Genomic DNA, 20894 nt, shown 5'->3' on the forward strand with positions numbered 1-20894 from the left:
TATATATATATAATTTATTTTTATTTTTATTATTATTATTATTATTTTTTTAATCCTCTTGCATAATTGTCTTTCTCCATTATTGCCTAATGGTACTTTAGATCCCTTCCTACTTGAGCCCCACTTGGGCAATCTTGTACCCAAAATATATCAAACTTATCATCTTTGGCTTGGTACCAAAAATGAGTTTTATACTACTACTATTAAAAATATATTTTGTTTTAAATAATAACCTTTAAAGATATTTTGATTAATTTATCAAAAATCCAATCACATTAATAGTTAATTATATAGTAGTTGTTTGGAAGGGCAGTATGTTAGTGGTCAAACAAATTGAAAATAACTTTTGTTTTAGTCCGTAGGTTATAATAATGGATTCGTACCCTTAATTCTAAATTATTCATCACTTTAAAGAAACTCTTATGGTAATTAGCTAGCACTTAGACCAATCTTTTATCAACTCAAATTATTAATCTCTAAAATGTATTGGACTAATAAACTCCACACACCTGCATAGTTTAGCAAAATAAAAAATATTTTCTTTTTTCTAACTCTTGCCGTAAAGAAAAAGCAGTGTATATTTTATTAATATTAAATATCTCTTCAAAAGTTTTTTGAAATCCACACAAGTGGGTGCTTTTTTATTTTCTTTTCAAGTGACTAGCTAAGGAATCCGTTTAATTAATTTGGTTTGAAAAAATAAATTGAACAAAGGTTATATAGGGGTCCTAGGACATATTTTTGAATAAACATAGTACATAATAAGGTCACTTAGAAATAGAAACTACATTAAAGAAAGACATCCTCTATATTATTATATTTAGACCATGTAGTACGTATCAACAATGTAATTAAGTAATACTGAGTTCATATAAACTCGATAATTTCTATTCAAATATATATATATGTATGTATTAAGAAATTGACTAAATTAACTTGAAACGTTCTAATTATTGGAAATAACATTAAATAAGAGTATTTTAGTTTGAGATAGAATAGCTTTCAAAAATACTAGACGATTCGTTTTATGTGACAAAAGCTAAAATGACATTTCTGATTTGTTCGCGGTGTTCCAATTTTTATGCCATTTTTCATTAGCCATGACTGGCCAAAGCATTGAGACCCTATTTAAAGAAAACATAGTTTTAATTAAGAAAAAATAGTTTTATTTGTTTTAACACGGCCCTTGATGCTTACAACATACACACAAATTTATGTATAAATTGAATTGTGATAATAATTTGACACCCACTACAATAAAGTTGTAATACATACGTTAGTACTTTCAAACAAATTTAGAGGAAACAAAAAGGAAGGAGCTATATAGGTAAATACTAAAAAAAGAAATAAATTTAAATAAAAATAAATAAGAAGGAAAAGAGTGAGGGAGAATAATTGTGGCAAACAACTAAGCAAAAGGCACTAGCGGTGTAGAGATTACAAAGGCACAAAAAAGAAAAGAAATAATTTCAACGACAAGGAATTTTTTTTGGAAATGCGCTATAAAGAAATACAATACCCCTCATTTGAGGGGACGAGCTAGAAGCTTACGTACAAGCTCGATCGAACTCAAAAATTATTGTTTAGTAGTATATTTGCGTAAGGGATTAATATGTATAAATATTAAATTTATAATTTCTCCGCTCTGTTTCAATATAATTTCTCTACTCTAAATTAGTAACATCATGTTTGAATAATTAGTATGAACTATGAAATATTCTCTTTAAACATATTTTATTAATGAAAATTCAAATTAATTATGAATTTAAATAAATATATCGAACATCGAATAAAAAAAAAGTTACAGACGTATATGTGGGGTTGCCATAAAAGTTAAGTGCATGTGTTGCGGAGGAAAGTTTTTGTTCTCTTCCTTGACCTTCAAGCAACGCGTCCTTTTGCTGCCAAAATTTCTGTTTGGGTGTCTCCTTTTTTGTTTTTACTAAAAAAACGAATGTAATTTAAAAATTAATACTCTACCTATGTGGCTCTAAACTCTTACGTGTCGTTTGATCTAAGAAACTAGAATTCAAAAATAATAATTCATATATATAGATTTTTTATACTCCATTAAAATAGTAGAGTAGAGTCGTGCATAATCAGATGAACGATAAATTAACTGATAGAGAATACGTATAGAGTCGTGTGTGATCATATGTATTCGATTAGTTACAATAATAAGGAAGTGGGGTGCGGGGGGGGGGTGTTATATAATGAACGGATGGTAATTGTTTTTCCGACTTTCGTCAGTTCCAGGCTTCCAGCTATTACATAGCTACGACCTAGTTATTGTTTGAGTTGTCTCTTGGACACTTAGATTCTTCTCGACCGTTCGAGACTCTCTTGTCCGGTATGAATATGATAGGTTCGAGAGATTTTTTTTAACTGGTCAAATTATTAGTCTTTGAATTAATCATTATTGTCTGACTCGGTGATTGAATGTAGTCCTCTTTACATTCTTCATATGTTTGGTTAAATATTCTTCGCATTTGGTATATTCTTATATCAAAACTAAAATGTTTAATTTCAATAGTTAAAATTAAAGGTAGAACACATACGAATCACCTAATCATAATTCATAATTAGTTGATAAATGCAAAGCAATCTTGTATTTATTAATATGCTTCATATAAACCTTGAGTAGGGATAAATTTTACCATCTAATAATGTGAATGCAACGTAATTGTCCATCTGAGTTGTTGCTTAGTTGTTTCCATTATTTTTCCTTTATAAGAATAGATATACGTAATTAATTTGATTGCACCTATAAATTTCAACTTAATTAAGCTACGCGTATAACTAAATTATTCGTATAAAAAAGGCAAAATCAACTTTGTTATGTGATAACAAGACGTGAGATGGACGTCAACTCTCACTTTATAAGTCAAATATCTATTGTCACAAAGTTGTAATATGTAAAATATTAGGATTACTCATTCTTTATGTAATTTCTTTTTTTCTATAATAATATTATTCTTGTTGAAAAGTTGATTTGATTGTATTTATAAGTTTCGACTCAAACTATGGGTATAATTAAAACATTTTTCAGAAAAGAGGTGAAATTAATTTTATTAGTCGATGGCAAGGTGTGAGATCAACGCCATTCAACTATTATTATGATAGACAAATATATACTGTCATAATATGTAGAATGTTATTAATTACTCATTCCTCCTGATTTTTTTTTTCATAACAATTTTACTATTATTACTAATGTCATCATTAAATTAATAGATGTTTGGTTATGAACAAATTTATGTTTAAGAAAAATAACATTTGAAACTTAATTGAGAGAACATAATTTAATATTGAAGTTATGTTTGAACAAAAAAATATAAGAAAAAATTACATAATTAGATTACGTATTTTACCATTAGTTAAGAAAGTACATATTACTCATATTTTTAAAATATTACGTATTTTACCACTAATTAACAGTTTCCTATCATATATAGAGGAAAATACACTTACATACATGTATTTTTTATATCAGATACATAAAAATAGAGAGAGAGGAAAGCAAGATGGAGAGGGAGACAAGGGAGACGGGCGATATTTGTTATATATCCCAAATACATGTGAATCTATATAGATACAATGTATCTAAAACAAATTACATGTAATTTGAGCTCATGTATCCATCTACATGTATCTAGACGTATTTGAACATACCAAAATTAGTAAGAGTATATCTAAGTAATTAACTCGTAAACTAGTTGAAACCTTACAAATTCCAAATTATTTTCCTTTTTTATTTTTATCTTTGTTTTTCCCAAGGTAACAGCCCTTACCTCTCTTCTTCTTACACGTCACTACTTCTTCAGCCCCATTTCATTCCCAGGTCAGCCCCAGGTGTTAACTCATTTATTAAATTTAACTTTTTAAACTTTTCCATCCAAACACGGCCTTATTTCTCTGTATATAAATACCTCATCCTTCCTCCATGAATCTTCCCTCTGCAGCATGGTGTGCCAATTACTCAATTCTTTAATTCTTTCTCTTCTTCGCCGGCGCCACCACCTCCGCCACCCGCCGTAAAATATATATTTTTAGTCATTTTTCAAAATTAAACAATGCTTGTCTCTGTTTTTCTCGCTCTGTTTCTTCCTTGTGTTGGAATGAGCGCTGTTTTCTTAGTCTACATCTGTTTACTCTGGTACGCTGCTGCTTGCCAGTCTGCCGGCCCTGGCGCCGAAAATTACCATAATGAAAAGACGAATCAGGAACTAGGTCTTTCTGCTGCTCAATTGGACAAACTACCGAAAATTACTGGGAAGGAATTGGTAATGGGTAACGATTGTGCGGTGTGTTTGGATGAAATTGAGAACGAACAAATTGCTCGAGTTGTTCCGGGTTGTAACCATGGATTTCACCTTGAATGTGCTGATACTTGGCTTTCGAAAAATCCGATTTGTCCGGTTTGTAGAACTAAACTGGAGCCGGAGTTCTTCAATCCACCTGAAAGTAACCCATGTTGAAGAAATTCATAATTAAAATTATTTCAACTTTATTTTTATTAATGCTTGATAAGATTATAGGAGTAGTTTGATATGATTGGTGTTGAATCGTATTAATATTTTTTTTTCCGTTTAATTCTGAATCTGGGTGGTGGATGTTGTTATGAGAAATAGCTTAATTGAATCAAGTACAGTTTCTTGAATTTTGTTTTTGGTTTGTTGAGTTTATGTTTTTTTCATTTCAGAATTGTCACCATTGTTGAAGTTTCTGGAGATGCTGCACATTGGTAAAACAAGAAATTTTATCAACTGGTTCAAATACTTCAAAATGTGAAGTTACTAAAAAAGAGAATTTAACATATACTTAATATATAAATTTAGTCCATTAAAATTTAAAAAAAAATACAATTTATAGTTTGTTTGACGAAGTATTTTCAGAAAAATACACACTAAGGAGCACTTTTTTTTTCCCCCTAAAGTTTGATCAAAACTAATTGATGTTGAGAAAGTGTTTTTAAAATTTATTAATCAAACATAAACTGTTTCTTCAAAATAAGTTAATTTTTTAAGTTTGATCAAGTAGACTATAAGTTATTTTTATTTATTAGATATTTTTGTAAAAATTGAATAGTATTAAAAATAATTACCTCTTTAATGTTAATGGTATAGTTAAAAACAAGTGACATTTTAGTGTTTCTGAAGTGATAATTATTTTTAATTTTTTTAGTTATAAATTCAACAGATTTTTTTTATTATTATGTAAAATTTATATTTGTGTAAAACAATTCATTCAAAATTGAGTAAATTTATTTTTTCTCTTCAAAACTCATAGATATAATTTTTGAATTTGCCTTTGCTAGTCTATTTAATTATTTCTGGAATTTTCATGAAGTTTTTTTTTTTTTTTTTGGGAAAGAAATGGGTGTGTAATCAAATGATGATAAAGATAGGTTTAAGAGGTGGGGGTGGGAGGAATAAAAACAGAAGAAATTTGGAGTCTAAAACAGAGGGGAGCTGGCAAGTGTTTTGTTAGGAACCCAACATTACATATAATATCATAATTGAAATTTGAATTGATTGCAATCAAGTGATTAATACTAGCCATTGGATTTAATTCACATATATTCATATTATATAGAAAATAAAAATCACAAAATATAAATAAATTAATAAATAGTGTGTAATACTTCTCCACTATGAATGGGGAAGAGAAGTTTGAGAAAAAAGATGGGGGAAGAAAAGCATCACTAGTACAAAAGTTGTACTAGTACTATTATTCAATTTGATGGGTTCCTTTGATTGTGGGTACAAGAATAACTAAGCGGCGAGCGAGAGCAGATTGGAGGTTCGAAGAAAAATAAATATGAAAATTCTTAAGTTACATGAAAATTTATAAAAAAATAAAATTATAAGTGATTTAAACATATAATTTTTCAGAGTAATAATTACTCATAATTAATTTATTCATTACTAAGTACTAACATAACAATTCATTCACATTAGTTTTCTTATATAACCATACATGTGATTATGTGAACCAAATGATTACTTAAAAAGGCTTTTAGTTGTAAGCCTCAAATCATTTGGCTACATGTGAACCAAGTGGTCACTAAGCCGTGTTTGTTTGTTTTTTTAAAATTTCAAAATGTACTTTTACAAAAATGTTAATTTTAATCAAACTTATATGAATTACTTAAATAATTAGAAGTTTTCGACATAGCACATAAGGAAATCTTCTGGTACATACCAATTGCATAATCGTTATAATGGTGGTTAAAGATTGTGATGGACACTAAGTACTCTCGATTCTTAACAAGAGGCTTTGAGTCGTGTACTCAGAATGAAGTCGTCTTTTTCTTTTTTTTTATTTGCTTAACCAAACAAGACCTAGGCCCGTGCATAGTGAAAGTGAAAGTGAAACTAAAAATTGATTCCCTAACAACTTTTTAGAGTTTTTGATTAGGTAGCTTTTTATGGAGGAAAGGAAGGTAGGGTAGATGCCAGCTCTAACTTTCTTGTGTTTCTGTGAAACAATCAATTGGTTTTAAAACCTTTTTAACCAAAGCTGACTTTCTTTTAAACCACACATCAATTGCCTTTCTATGCCTTCAACGGGTGTTCACTTATACCTACATATAATCACGTTTAAATAGATTGATTTTTAATTTTTTCTTTCTAATAGACTATAAGTTCTAAGGAAATTGAAGTGATATTTGAGTATAACTAGTAGAACATTGTGATATGAAAAAAATAAACTTTTATTTATTAAGAGAGGAAGAAGTGCAAATGACCCACATTTAATCACATCATTTGCTCTTCAAATGAGTTGGTCTTTAACTTTTGTAGTCAACAGTTGAACTTATATTTAGCGACGTATAAATTCTTTAAAAGGTATAAAGCATAAGTTATGAAATATTATAATGCAAAAATAAACTTATGTCTCACGAATTTTTTTTTTACCTCGAAGGACAAACTAAAAACCAATACAAAATAAAGACTAAATTGCAAATGAACCTTATAATAGCTATGCTCTTTCTTTTTCTCTCATCCGATATCCAATTCTCGTATTGAGACCCTATGAATTGACATAAAAAAAGATTTATTATATTTCATAGTCAAAACTCGAAATGAGGGGGCATTTACTCACCCATCAAACTCTTGTTGTTGGTTATAGGTATGCATTATTCATTGTGCATTTTTTGGTACATTAAATTAGATGGAATAGTGAAGGGCATAGATATTTGTTGCGTGTGACTTTTGAAAATTTCAAGTCCCAAATGTCCATCGGTTCGCTAGTTTTCTTCCATTTGTATTTCTTCTCATTTATTGCTCCTACCAAAAAATCATCTGTCCTCCTCTGTCAAACCCATTCCCATTTTTTGTTTTCCCTTTCTATTTTTGTTATTTTCATTGAATTAAAATGATCCGTCCATTCACTTTTACTTACTATTTCCTATGTTAACCTCATAAGATATTCATGTTTTATCGAGAAATGATAAGTATTTCTTTATTTTTAATCAGCAATGTTAAATTTGAGAGTCACCTTTGTTAGGGTGCAATTTATCCACAATATAGAAATTTCCAGCGTGAATTCAAATTTAGTCAGACTTCAAAGTGAGTATCAAATATCATGTGGAAACTGGAAAAATCACAAAAGTCTATTCATGTTTTACCTTTGACTAATTCTTTTGTTTTTAGTTAATCTAGAAAAGAATGCCAATTTTTTTTTAAAAATTATTCATACAAATATTTAAAATTTATTTTAGAGTATAAATTTACCTTATTTTTAAAATTTTTATATCAAATTAACTAATGTCACATAAGTTGAAACGGGAGAATACTATTTTAACATAAAGGTCAGAAAAAGTAACACTTTATAATTAAAAAAAGAGGAGTAACTTTTATATATGCTTGGAGCATATTCTTCACGACTGAAAAGTTAAGCAATGAGCAACAACTTTAATTTACTTCTAATTCAATGCCAAAAGTAATTAATGTTAGAACACAGAAGTCCCCAAGAACAGTCATTAATTACTAGTATTACTGTTTTACTGCTATGTACATGACACTTGTAAAATATCGAATAATGCTAAATGATCAGAAATTTTGGCCAGAACTTGACCAGAAATTTTAAAAATCTATAATATCTTTTTTATTTTAAAATAAACTGATCTTTTTTCCATTTTTTAATTAAAAGATATTAAATTTAAAAGGGTAAAATGTTCAAAAAAATAAAATAACATAGTGTGAAATATGTTATTTTACTATTCTCGCCAAATTTTCTGGCCAAAAAGATTTTTCCTAAAATATCTACCTTTCTTCCGTTTTAAAATAATTGTCATATTTTTTAAAAATCGTACGATAATGATATTAGAGTATGATATAACAAAACAACAATGGAGATGATGTGGAACCTGATTTAGTGTCTTTGTTGTCTACTACGAACTAGTTTTGTACCTTAGCTTTACCCGTAGTTTTGAAGCAGATAAATAAAAGGAAAATCAATACAAACTAATGTGGATTTGTTTCTGTGGTTGCCACTGAACAAGTATTATTGGACGAAGATAGTATTTTACTAATTAGTAAATAAATATTATGATATCACATGTAAGCTTATTTCAGATATATATGCATTAGATATATTGCACCTATCAGCAATAATAACACCATAATGTTAATATGTTTTTATAACAATTTTAAATTAATATATACAGTAAATTATTGTTTGTAATCAAATATTTTGTAAATATCTTAGTAATTACTCCTATAAAATTTGAGCAAAAAGTTATTTAGTTTTTGTGGATTCCAACAAGTTGAATAGGCCCTTATGTCATCTCTCAGATTCTTCTATGGGTAATTACTTTTTTTTTTTTGTAATTCTATAAAAATAATAGCACCTTTTTTAGATACTTTCCTAGATGATGTTCCAAAAATAAGAAAATTCCATATTGCTGATGGAGTGCAAACATGGAAGTCACTTTGAAAAAATATGTCTTTTTACTAGTTTGTTTGTTAAGAAAGTAGAGACGTTAGTATCTATACTTGATTCAAAAAGTAGAGATGTTAGTATCTATATTTGTCCTCATCGGTGCAGAGACGTTACTATTTATATTTGATTAAAAAAGTAGAGATGTTAGTATCTAAAGTTACATGAAGAAAAAAAAACAAGAACGTAAATTATATATACAAAACTATTCTGTATGTTGACGCAAGAAAGCTCGAGAGAGAAGCACAAATTATTTCGATTTAGTTTAGGCTATATTTGCCAAGATTTTATTATCATATTAAGAAGCGACTTAATTTTAAATAATTCTGAAATAGTGGTTGGTTTTCAAACTGCAACCATAAAATTGGTTAATTGTCGACATTTAATTTTTGTATTAAGAAGTGACTTAATTTTAAATAATTTTGAATATGGTTAATTGTGAAACTGCACCTGTAAAGTGGCTATTTTTCAAAATCATTCCGACTGGTCCAATCCCGAAAACACTTGGGCTTAAGTTGTCAAAGGAAATCCAATTAAAGGAATTACAATAATAGCCTATTATTGTAAACTTCAAACCGAAGAATTTCTCATCTATAAATAGTGATGTTCTTACGTTATTTTGTTTACAAAAAAATATAGAGTGAAGAAATATGAGAAGTATTATATTGTGTTTATATTAAGATTGATATAATAAAAAAGAGAGTTTGAGTTTCTATCTTTGTTTTGGGCGGGGTCACCTTTGGACCAGGCCTTGTAAATAGATGTTGTTGCTTTTCAATAATAGGGCCTTAGAACTCAATCTTTGATTTTTTTAAAAAGAAGAATAAAAAGAGAGCTGAAATAAAGAAAAACATTTTAAATGTTTAATTATATATATATATATAAAGGAATTATATGTTCAAGGAAGGTGTTCTAGTAGTTGAACTTTAGACTTTCAACATTCAGAGTTATTTGAGTTGTACGATGTTGTCGAACTGTTATATTTTAAAGGAGATAAATCAAGCGACATACCAATAAATTGGTGTAGATAATACTGCAGTGAATTTGAAAGTATCTAAATTGAGTGCTAAACTGTTGGTGCGTTGTTAGTAACTACTTTTCTTATTTCTGTCAATGCCCATACTCTTAAATGTTAAATTGTTACTTTCAACTGAAAACATGAAGACTTGATGTGATACAGTGAATGAGACTGTTTCTCTTTTAATCAGAAGTCTTGAATTCGAACCTTTACTATGAACAATTCTTGATAGAAAGCGTTTTTCACAAATGAATCTCTACACCAATACATATTCAAAATAATCGACTTTAATCCAGGTATCGTACGACCGATGAAAAACCAAAAAGGAAAACAACTAAAAATGTGAAAGAAAGAGATAAAAGAAATTAGACAGGTGTCCTCATCTTTTCGCCGAAAAAAGAGGAATTTATTACGTAAACAGCAGGAAATTCTTAAAGTGCTATGTTTCTTCTTCCTTTAAATTATTGTAGTTAACATATACGTGGCCAAAGAAAATAATTACGAATTGTTTAGTGGATTGATTGATCTCTTACTTATTAATTAATTAATTACGTCAAGTGACTAATGATGAGAGTAATGATTATTTACTTCTTTGGGCAATATAAGATAAATATGTTTAGCATTAATCAATAATTTTACTTGTAAACTAATCTTGTCATACTTTCCATATTTGGTCGAACTCTTTAAAAAAAATTAAACATTTAATACTTCACTTCACTTCTCATTATTTAAATGATTTGTTCGATTTAACTCTTAAAAATTGTAAATTTACACAAAGGTGGTAATTAATCAAAATTATCAATAATTAATTTCATAATGGACGTATCAACATAATTTGAATATCAAAAACGAAAAGTTAAAGATTAATCTGTACACATTACACTCTTTTTCTACTATACTGAATATGTTATTATTAATATTAAAAATAATCTTTCTCCTTCATATATAAATATAATAAAGGTAAAACTTAACTTAACATATATCTCATCTTTATCGAACTCTATCAATATTTGCGAGAATATACCGAATATATTATTGTGGTTGAATAGTTAAAAATAAGAAAAAGAGTAGAGAATTTGGAAAGCACAATATTGATGGTGATGAAGGACGAAAAATTAAAAGGAGAGAGAGAAAAAAATGCTACGTGTTACAAACTAGGCATAGCTATGTACGTATAGGGAAGAGATAGGTAAGAGAGAGAAAAATAAAAAACAGAAATGGCGTACAATTATAACTTTTCCCAAACAACACAAAAGCACCTAATTCCAATTCTGAAATATCACACTCAGTATTAATAAAGCTTTATTAAAAGGGTGAATATATTATTTTTTTTGGTAGTGAGATTGGAAAAAAATGGAGGAATTGGAGAAGAAGAATATTACTAGTATTAAGGAAGAAGAAGCAGAAGAAGAAATTGATAATAGTTTTGTTCCTGTTTATCACTCTTTTGCTTCTAAAAAATATCATTCTCATCTTGTTTCTGATGATTATTTGTCGATTTTAGCATCCAAAGATGGTGATTTTCTTCTTTCGCCCACCGGAGCTCAGGTATGTTTTACGGTTTTATTTTTCATTTTCTGTGAATTCGAACATTGGATCTTCGATTTTTTTGTTGTTAGGAATAATCAGTGCCTACGATTTGCTTGTTGAAATAAACTATTAAAAGAACATTTTTATTCAATTTCGCATAGTTTAACAACATTTTTATTCAATTTCACAATATATTTTTTTTTGACCTTTTTCTATTTTCTCTATTAGTAGAATTGTTTTACTAAAATAGTGGAGGATATAAACAGTAGCATTACGGCGAAAGAGATAACTTACAAAAGTTGCTTATATAATGTTGTTGTTGGTGATGAGATAGATATGATTCCTTTACGTTTAACCAGAGGTATCGGGTTTGAGGCCTGAGTATGAAAAAAAATGTGATAGAGAATGTTTAAATTTAACGGGGGCGGATTCGAATTAGTGGAGATCTATGGACACTGAGTGGGAAAATTGAGATAGCTAAAGTAAAATCTATGAAGGTCTGGTTGTAACTTTTGGTTGGAATTCAAACATATATAGTAAGTCAAGTTTTATGAAATAAAATTTACATATTCAGAAATTGCATATGAAGAAGCCTAATTGTTATACTATTAATATGAGGGAGTGAATGTGTATTGTCAAGTTATAATCTTTTTGTTCTAAGTAGCACATACAAATGTAAATCTTGAATTGCGATCTACATTTGTTTGACGAGCTAGTTTTGTTGAAGGCAAAAGCAGATGATTTGAATTAGGACATGTTGGTGTCTCAAAGTAATAGTAGATGGACTAATGTGATTTGAGATCTTTGGTATGACAATTATCTACTTGGAAAGTTACAACTTGAAACATTGTTAAGCTGCAATTGGTATGGTCGCTCAGCAATTTGTTAGTATCGTGAATTTTGCGTATGATAGCATCCCCTTTTATGTATTTGCCCGTTCTCTGTTGATGTAAAAGCCTCATTTCTCTCCGGACATGTTAATCTGTGTGTGCGTGTGTGTGTAATCTTTAAACTCAGGGACATGATTTTATTTTTTTGCTCCATTGGAATAATCTTTGCTTGTACTTCACATAATTTTATGATGTAGCGGTTGTGTTGACGCAGGTGAAAGTTTCGGAACTTGAGGGCAAAGTTGTTGGCCTTTACTTTTCAGCTAACTGGTATTCACCATGTACTAAGTTTACAAACCTGCTAGTCAATGTGTACCAACAGCTCAAGGAATGCAACAATATCAATCTCGGTTTCGAAATTGTATTTGTTTCGTCCGATGAAAACTTAAATGCCTTCAATACTTATAGGTCATCAATGCCTTGGTTTGCAATTCCATTCTCTGATTTGGAAAAAAGGAGGGCCCTTACCCAAAAGTTTGATGTCGAAGGTATTCCTTGTATGATAATTCTACAACCTAATGATGACAAATTAGACACTGCAGTTATTAAAGATGGAGTTGAACTGGTGTATCGATATGGAGTGCAAGCTTTTCCGTTTACCAAAGAAAGGTTGGACGAGTTACGAGAGAAGGAGAAGGAGAAACGTGACAACCAGACCTTGAGCAATTTGCTAACACACGATGCCAGAGATGTTCTTTTGGGGAATCCTAGTCCTAAACAAGTAAGTGTGTCTTTCATACACGAATAGATTGTGAAACATATGCGTACTCGAGATATTCACCAATTTGCTGTGCATGCGTATATACGTTTTATTTTGTAGGTTTCTGTTGCTTCTTTAAAGGGGAAAACAGTTGGACTTTACTTCTCAGCTCAATGGTGCATTCCTGCGAAAAAATTTACTCCGAGGTTAATTTCAGTCTACAAAAAGATTAAGCAGCAGCTAGAGGGAAAGGAGGATGAGGATTTCGAGATAGTGTTCGTATCAAGTGACCATAACCAAGTGGATTTCACAACGTATTTCGAGACCATGCCCTGGCTAGCAATTCCATTTGATGATCCAACAATCAATGCTCTAGCTAAGTATTTTGATATCCGAGGGATTCCGAGCCTAGTGATATTGGGTCCTGATGGTAAAACAGTGACCAAACAAGGTATATAGTATTATCACGTGTGACCATCTCATTTGAAAGCTTTCATTACTTAACTAATATTATGTCTCGACAGGTAGGAGCCTCATCAACTTATATAAAGAGAATGCTTACCCATTCACAAAGACTAGAGTAGGCATATTAGAGAAGCAAATGAATGAAATAGCAAAAGGCCTTCCTAAGACTGAGAACCATTCGGGCCATCGACACGAGCTCACTTTAGTACCAGAAGGCCATGGAGGTGGAGCTTTTATCTGTTGTGATTGTGATGAACAGGGCTATGGATGGGCTTATCAATGCCTTGAGTGTGGCTATGAGGTACACCCCAAGTGTGTGAATCCCGTGCGCCGCGACCCAGACAACTAATATATTGGGCTGATCATACGTTCTTACATGTTATATGTAGAGATAAATAGGTAAAAGGATACCATAATGTATAATTAGGTATAAAGCATGTCTTACTGACATGTTATTGTGAATTTTTAATGGGCCTTTGTTTATGGAATTCACAACTTGTAGTTGTTGGTTTGAGAAGTCATCACATATGAGCCTTTGGAAAAATCACAAATGTACATAAAAATGTGTTTATTATACTCCAGGATGAGTCATTATCATTCTTTGTGCTATTATAATGAACATGTTATGAAGTATGAATCCCCATCCCCCACACCCTTACACCTCACACTCCAGTCTCATAGTATTTATCGAGATTATATATATAAATATTTTTAGAATGATATTTATTATTTATATATCGAACATCAGAAAATAAGTAAAAAAATCACTTATTTTCTGAAAAATATTTTTGGTGAACATTTTCCATGAGTAGTGAAGTTAGTCGCTCAATAAGTTTGACTTAAGTTGACTGGTGATATAAATTAATACTCACCTCGTTTCAATTTGTTTGATTTACTTTTCTTTCTAGTTCATTTGAAAAAGAATGATCTTTTTACACAATTTTTAAATTTTAGTTTTTCACTTGACATATTTAAGATTACAAGATTAAAGTGAACTCTGGTATATTTGACATATCTTTAATTATAGATCACAAGATTCAATTTTTTTTATACTTTTTAAAATTTTGTTTCAAGTAAATATAGTTCAAATAAATTAAAACGAGGGGAGTGTATTAAGAGTAGTCAATATTAACAATTTGATTGTTATAATTTATGAAAGAATTTTCTCATCTAATTCAACACGTTAAAGTAACGACTGGAATAGTCCAAAATCATTTTTTTTCTTCTCATATAGATATAACTTTTAAATAACAGTGGTTCAAAAATACTAGACGTAACATTTTTATAATTATTTGAATTCTCTTATTAGAATTTTTTATTGTATTCGATTCCAGCATCAAGGGTGTAGTCTAATGATTAATAGTTTAAATTTCAATAAAGATAGAAAATAGTAGGTGATTCTTTGTTATTTATTCAAGCCTTCGTAAACAAAATTGCCTGATACGTATGTTAGTGATAAGTAGCAAGTATCCAATAAAATTAGTCAAGATATTATAACAATATGAATAGAGTTACTCGATATCCATAATGGAGAAAACAATGGCTGGTCCACGTCTTGTTCACATCTCAGTTTGTATAAACCGTAAGCTAGCTAAAAAGTAAGAATAAACCAAAAACAGAGCAACAAAATATCCAAAAGTGACACGGCAAAGCCAAAGCAAAGCACCTCTAAAAGATAAACAGTCTGTTGTAAAAATCACAAAAATCTCCATCAAAACATTCTCAATATGAATTAAAATACTTTACTTAACACCCTTTAAATATCCATCAAAATCCACAAATCTCTCTCTCAAACCAAAAAAAAAAATACAAAAAAAATCTCCTTTTCTCAAAAAAAAAATCACCAATGGGTCTCTGTTTTACTAAAGAATGTTGTTGTCCACATTATAGAGATGTACCAATTTCATCATCCCCTGAATATCATCCAATTCCAGTAGTATCTCAAAAATATCCACAAGAATCGTCACCACCACCAGAACAAACACCAACACCAGCACCAGCACCAGTACCAGTACCAGCATCGACTTATATGCCAACGCCAAGGACTAGTAATTTCATGTCATCAACAACTCAAATTGGTCCAATATTAGGAAAGCCATATGTAGACATAAAAACACTTTATGATCTTGATAAAGAATTGGGAAGAGGTCAATTTGGGATAACATATCTTTGTAGTGATAAATCAAGTGGATTGAAATACGCGTGTAAATCGATTTCAAGGAGGAAATTGGTAACACCAAAAGATATTGAAGATGTTAGAAGGGAAGTTACAATACTTCAATATTTAAGTGGACAACCAAATATTGTGGAATTTAAAGGTGCTTATGAGGATAAAAATAATCTACATTTGGTTATGGAGTTGTGTTGTGGTGGTGAACTTTTTGATAGGATTACAGCAAAAGGGAATTATTCAGAGAAAGAAGCTGCAAGAATTGGAAGACAAATAGTGAATGTGGTTCATGTTTGTCATTTTATGGGAGTGATGCATAGAGATCTTAAACCTGAAAATTTCTTGATGGTTAGTAAGGATGATGATTCTCCATTGAAGGCTACTGATTTTGGTCTCTCTGTTTTCATTGAAGAAGGTTAGTTTGTTTCAAATTTTCTCTAATATTGTTAGTCTTGACGTAACTGGTAAAATTGCTGTAACGTGACTGGATCAGTTGTTCGAGCTGTGAAAATAACTTCTTGTAGAAACATATGGTAAGTCTGTGTACAATAGATCCTTGTGCTCTGACCTTTACTCGGACCATGTGCATAGCAGAAGCTTAGTGCACTGAACTGCTCTTTATCCTTCTTTATTATTAGTATTTTCACTCAAGTTATTACCTTCTACTTCCTTTTTCATCGATTTCGGAATATATATTGGACCTTGATTTTAAATTAAGATTCACGTTAAGACTTTCTATATTTGAGATAAAATGTTCCCTAACAAAGACGATTGAGTTCTTATCCTTGACCCTCTATAGATCACAATCCTTGTTAGCTTTCTATAATGTTTTTATTTGTTTACTTCCCACATTAATCATGTTATATTATTCTCTTTGATGTCATGTGATAACTACTTTGAACAATAAGGTTGATTACTAGGCTAGATACGAGGGTTGATTTTCAATGATTACTCAACTTAGTTACTATATTATTTTAGAAAGTCACTTCTCTTTTTTATTTCAATTTTTTTTTTGACAAAAAAATAATTTTCTGAGATAATAAATACTATTAATTGAAAAATCATTTGAGAAATCAACTCTCGAATATAGTCTTTTAAATATTCAGAATAATTGATGATAATAATAATTAGAGCAATAGTTTGTCTAGTGACCATATAAGTTAAGCTTGATTACTGGGCTGAATGAGACATTATTTGTCACTCAAATTGTTTAATCTTTATTTAATTATTGCTCTTCTGGTTTTTTTATATTTGTTGTTTAAGGTTTTAGCACAACTCACTTGTTAAAAAGCCTATTTAAAACCCTAGGCTTATGAGCTATATGCTACTCTAAAGGTTGATTTAGACTTACTATTAAACATGTCCTAAAAAACGAAAAATGAACACATGCTTTTATTTTATTTTATCGAAAGTACTTTTATATCAGGACTAAAATTCGAGACTTCTACGGTGATAAAAGGAGACTTATGACTTACTGCTCCTTTACGCGGTTTAAAGTTTACAAAAATCATGAAACATGGATTGTTGCAATTGAGAAGAAAAAAATAAAAGTGTCAATTTGATGGGACAACGTAATAGACTTTGGTCCTAAGTTTACAAGACTTTATATATGTGGATTGTTGACTTAGTCAATTGAAAGTAACAGGTCAATGCATATTTTCTTTATGTTCCCGTGTAAAACCTGTAAACACAATGAATACAATGATGACGATTAAAGGATAGTCTGTCGTGGTTTGACTGAACACGAAATTCTACAAAAAAGTAATGGTAAGATTTACTTAGTCCTTTTATGTTGGCATAATACATAAACAAAACCTTTAATTTGGCTTCAGCCGGTAATTATGATCTTTAACTTTTGTTAAAGAATGACAAAAGTCCCACATCGGTGGTTAATGAGATGGGTGGACTCCTTATAAGGCTTGGGCAATCCTCCTCCTTTTGAGCTAGCTTTTAGGGTGTGAGTTAGGCCTAAGACCTAATTTAACAACTTTGAATGTGTACAAATAAATACTTATATGTGTATGAAATTGAACAAATAAACACATTCACCCTACCTGACAGTTTTGTTTGGCGTCCTACAGTATTTATGGATTTTTTTTTTGAGTTGTAAATGAAGGAACTTTCTATCAAGTGGTTTAATAAATAATATTGGGTGGGACATAAGTCATAACTTTGGTACGTATTGTTCACAAAGTTATATTGGATAAACAAAACCTGTCATTTACACAAGTTATGACCGGTTTGTTCACTTTGGTACAAATTGTTCACAAGGGGATTGACGAAACTTACTATGTGTTGCTTAATCTTTCATATTCTTTGAGGTTTTGCCGGACTGTAATATTCATTCTATCTATCTTGTTAAATTGTTTATGAGTTCTGTCGAACTGGCAAAATGTAGCAATACATAATAGACATGTTTATTAAGTTGAATCGAATTGAACATAAATATAAAAATGTTAAAGATTTTGATTATCTTCGGATATTAAACTTGTAATAAGAATTACATTTTCGCGAATTTATTATTTTGCAGGAAAAATTTACAAGGATATTGTTGGAAGTGCATATTATGTTGCCCCAGAGGTGTTGAGGCGCAAGTATGGGAAGGAGATAGATGTGTGGAGTGCTGGAGTTATTTTGTACATTTTATTAAGTGGATTTCCTCCTTTCTGGGCTGGTAAGTACACTTTCTTTCGCGTAAAATTCACAAATAGTCACTTGTCGTGGGGTTTCAAATTTCATAATATAACTCGAAACTCCATGACAATAGCTATTTTTCAAAAACGTGGACAAAAAGTGGCATGTAACACTATTTTTACTTCTTTTTTTTTCCTACAATAATATGTTCTTAGGTATAGTAGAAAAGTTTTTAGTTGCAAACTACTTTGTCAAGAAACTCATGATGCGTTTTAACTAATTCTCTACATTGACGGCGTACTATCAGGTCGCCTAAAAGATAATTACATGTAACTAACTAAGGTGTCGATTTTGATGAACTAATCTTTTGTTGTAATAGAGTTTTTATTAGGGGGAGATTATTCTCTCTGTAGTTTTAATATTTATTTTTTTATATTAGTTTTTCATACGTAGATCAACTGAACAAAATGTCTTAAAATATCATACCTCTACTCTTTTAGTATATCGCTCTCATGATTTGCAATTATTAGTTTCCGCATGACGATCTGTCATCTAATGTTCTGTTTTTCTTGTACTTGTACATCAGAGACTGAAAAGGGCATATTTGAAGAAATTGTTAAAGGCCAATTGGATTTTGAATCATCTCCATGGCCTTCTATCTCTACCTCAGCAAAGGATCTTGTGAGGAAAATGTTAACAATGGATCCTAAAAAACGTATCACTGCAGATGAAGCCCTCCGTAAGTGCATATACATCTCGATATGTATTAATTTCACGTATAATCACTAAACGTTGAATTGATAACGAAATCATGTTGATAATGTATGATGCAGAACATCCGTGGCTTATGAAAGACGGTGAAGCATCGGACAAGCCTATTAATAGTGCTGTTTTGACAAGGCTGAAGCAATTTAGAGCAATGAACAAGATGAAGAAACTCGCTCTTAAGGTACTGCAAAGTAACATTTTCTCTCTTCGTTCCAGTTTATGTGACACATTTTTCGTTCTGATGCTGAAATATATATACAAATTCCTTGAAAGGTTATCGCGGAGAACTTATCAGAAGATGAAATCAAGGGACTGAAGCAGATGTTCAATAACATGGATACTGATGGGAGCGGTACAATCACATACGATGAACTTAAAACAGGGCTATCTAGGCTAGGATCAAAGCTCAGTGAATCTGAAATAAAACAACTGATGGATGCAGTAAGAATGTTAGATTTATTTGTGTCAATTTTATTAAAATGTATACTTTTTTTTGCATTACATTTTCGCGATTGCAGGCGGATGTTGACAACAGTGGGACTATAGACTACATCGAGTTCATTACTGCTACTATGCATCGACACAAACTCGAAAGAGAAGAAAATTTGTACAAGGCTTTCCAGTTTTTTGACAAAGATAGTAGCGGGTATGTATTTTCTCTGTTTTCCTTAATGTCGAACTTATCATGTTCCAAAGGCGCAATATAACAACACTATGATGCATTTCAAAACATGTTTCACCTCCCCCGACTAGTAACAGAGTCAGAAATTTCTACAAGGGGATTTAACATTTAAGAAAATGCAAGGTATATACCGAAAAAATGTTCTTTATCCCAAATGCACAGTATAAATTTCCAATAAACCGGATTCAATTGGTAACAACCTCAACAATCTGAGGGTCATGCTTGTGTTTTTTGAGAACTACAAACATGCAACCTTATCTGCAAATAAGGTCAAACCTCTCTGTAATAACGTCGTTTGTCTGGATATTTTTAAGCTGCTGCAGTGAAATGTTGTTATTGAGAACATATAGTACAACATAACATCAAAAATTTGTTTCAAAGAAAACTTAACCGTTATAGTGAACTGTTATTCGTGAGTATTGTACATGATTATTGGTTTGATTCAACTGTTTTTCGGTTTTCTTTAACAGATTTATCACAAGAGATGAACTTAGACACGCGATGGAAGAATATGGAATGGGGGATGAAGCTACAATAGATGAAATCCTAGATGATGTTGACACAAACAAAGTTAGCCAATTCTCTTATAATTCTTCTACTTTTTCTTTTCAATGCAACAAAGTTTTGTCATATAATTTCTGTTTTCATAAATGTAGGATGGGCTAATCAACTACGAAGAGTTTGCCGCGATGATGAGGAGAGGAACTGTTGATGAAGTGAAGCCAAGATGAAAAAATTGACCATTTCTTCATCTATATGGTAGAGTTGCAAGCATTTTCCTTGAATAAGATCCTCCTGTTGTGTAAAAATTGTAAAATAACAGCAGTTTCAAAGTTTGGAGAGGAGTGTTCAGTTCTTTGTACAACCAGAAACTTATTTGAGTGATAAAAAATGTAACGAAGTGCACCTTTGCTTTAAGCTTTTACCAATGTAAAATTAAGTGAAAGTTAAATAAAAATACACACAAAATCTTGTATGTTGCTCGTATTCTTTGAAAATATTGTTGTATTCATGTTGGTTTTGAAAGGACTCAACATGCCATTTCGTCATTTTTGAAGAGTCTGAGCAACAAAATAGTACTCCCTCCGTCCCTA

General features: G+C 30.5%; 3 protein-coding genes across 3 annotated transcripts; all 3 read left to right on the plus strand.

The window, feature by feature from the left end:
- Positions 1–3938: 3938 nt before the first annotated feature.
- On the plus strand, positions 3939–4665 carry LOC102579819 (E3 ubiquitin-protein ligase ATL23). Its single transcript, XM_006342015.2, has one exon. It carries the CDS (start codon positions 4074–4076, stop codon positions 4476–4478), a length of 405 nt encoding a protein of 134 aa, XP_006342077.1. The 5' UTR covers positions 3939–4073; the 3' UTR covers positions 4479–4665.
- Positions 4666–11162: 6497 nt separating this feature from the next.
- On the plus strand, positions 11163–14145 carry LOC102580139 (probable nucleoredoxin 2). The gene is made up of 4 exons (XM_006342016.2): positions 11163–11509; positions 12596–13102; positions 13202–13532; positions 13606–14145. Exons 1-4 carry the CDS (start codon positions 11315–11317, stop codon positions 13893–13895), a joined length of 1323 nt encoding a protein of 440 aa, XP_006342078.1. The 5' UTR covers positions 11163–11314; the 3' UTR covers positions 13896–14145.
- A 1000-nt stretch (positions 14146–15145) lies between these two features.
- On the plus strand, positions 15146–20776 carry LOC102580468 (calcium-dependent protein kinase 29). Its single transcript, XM_006342017.2, has 8 exons — positions 15146–16131; positions 18247–18390; positions 18937–19089; positions 19184–19299; positions 19392–19559; positions 19637–19764; positions 20271–20370; positions 20457–20776. The coding sequence occupies exons 1-8, from the start codon at positions 15393–15395 to the stop codon at positions 20529–20531; spliced, it is 1623 nt and encodes a 540-aa protein (XP_006342079.1). The 5' UTR covers positions 15146–15392; the 3' UTR covers positions 20532–20776.
- Positions 20777–20894: the final 118 nt, after the last annotated feature.

Source organism: Solanum tuberosum, unplaced genomic scaffold, assembly GCF_000226075.1.
Source record: "Solanum tuberosum cultivar DM 1-3 516 R44 unplaced genomic scaffold, SolTub_3.0 scf00032, whole genome shotgun sequence".
Taxonomy (NCBI): Eukaryota; Viridiplantae; Streptophyta; class Magnoliopsida; order Solanales; family Solanaceae; genus Solanum; species Solanum tuberosum.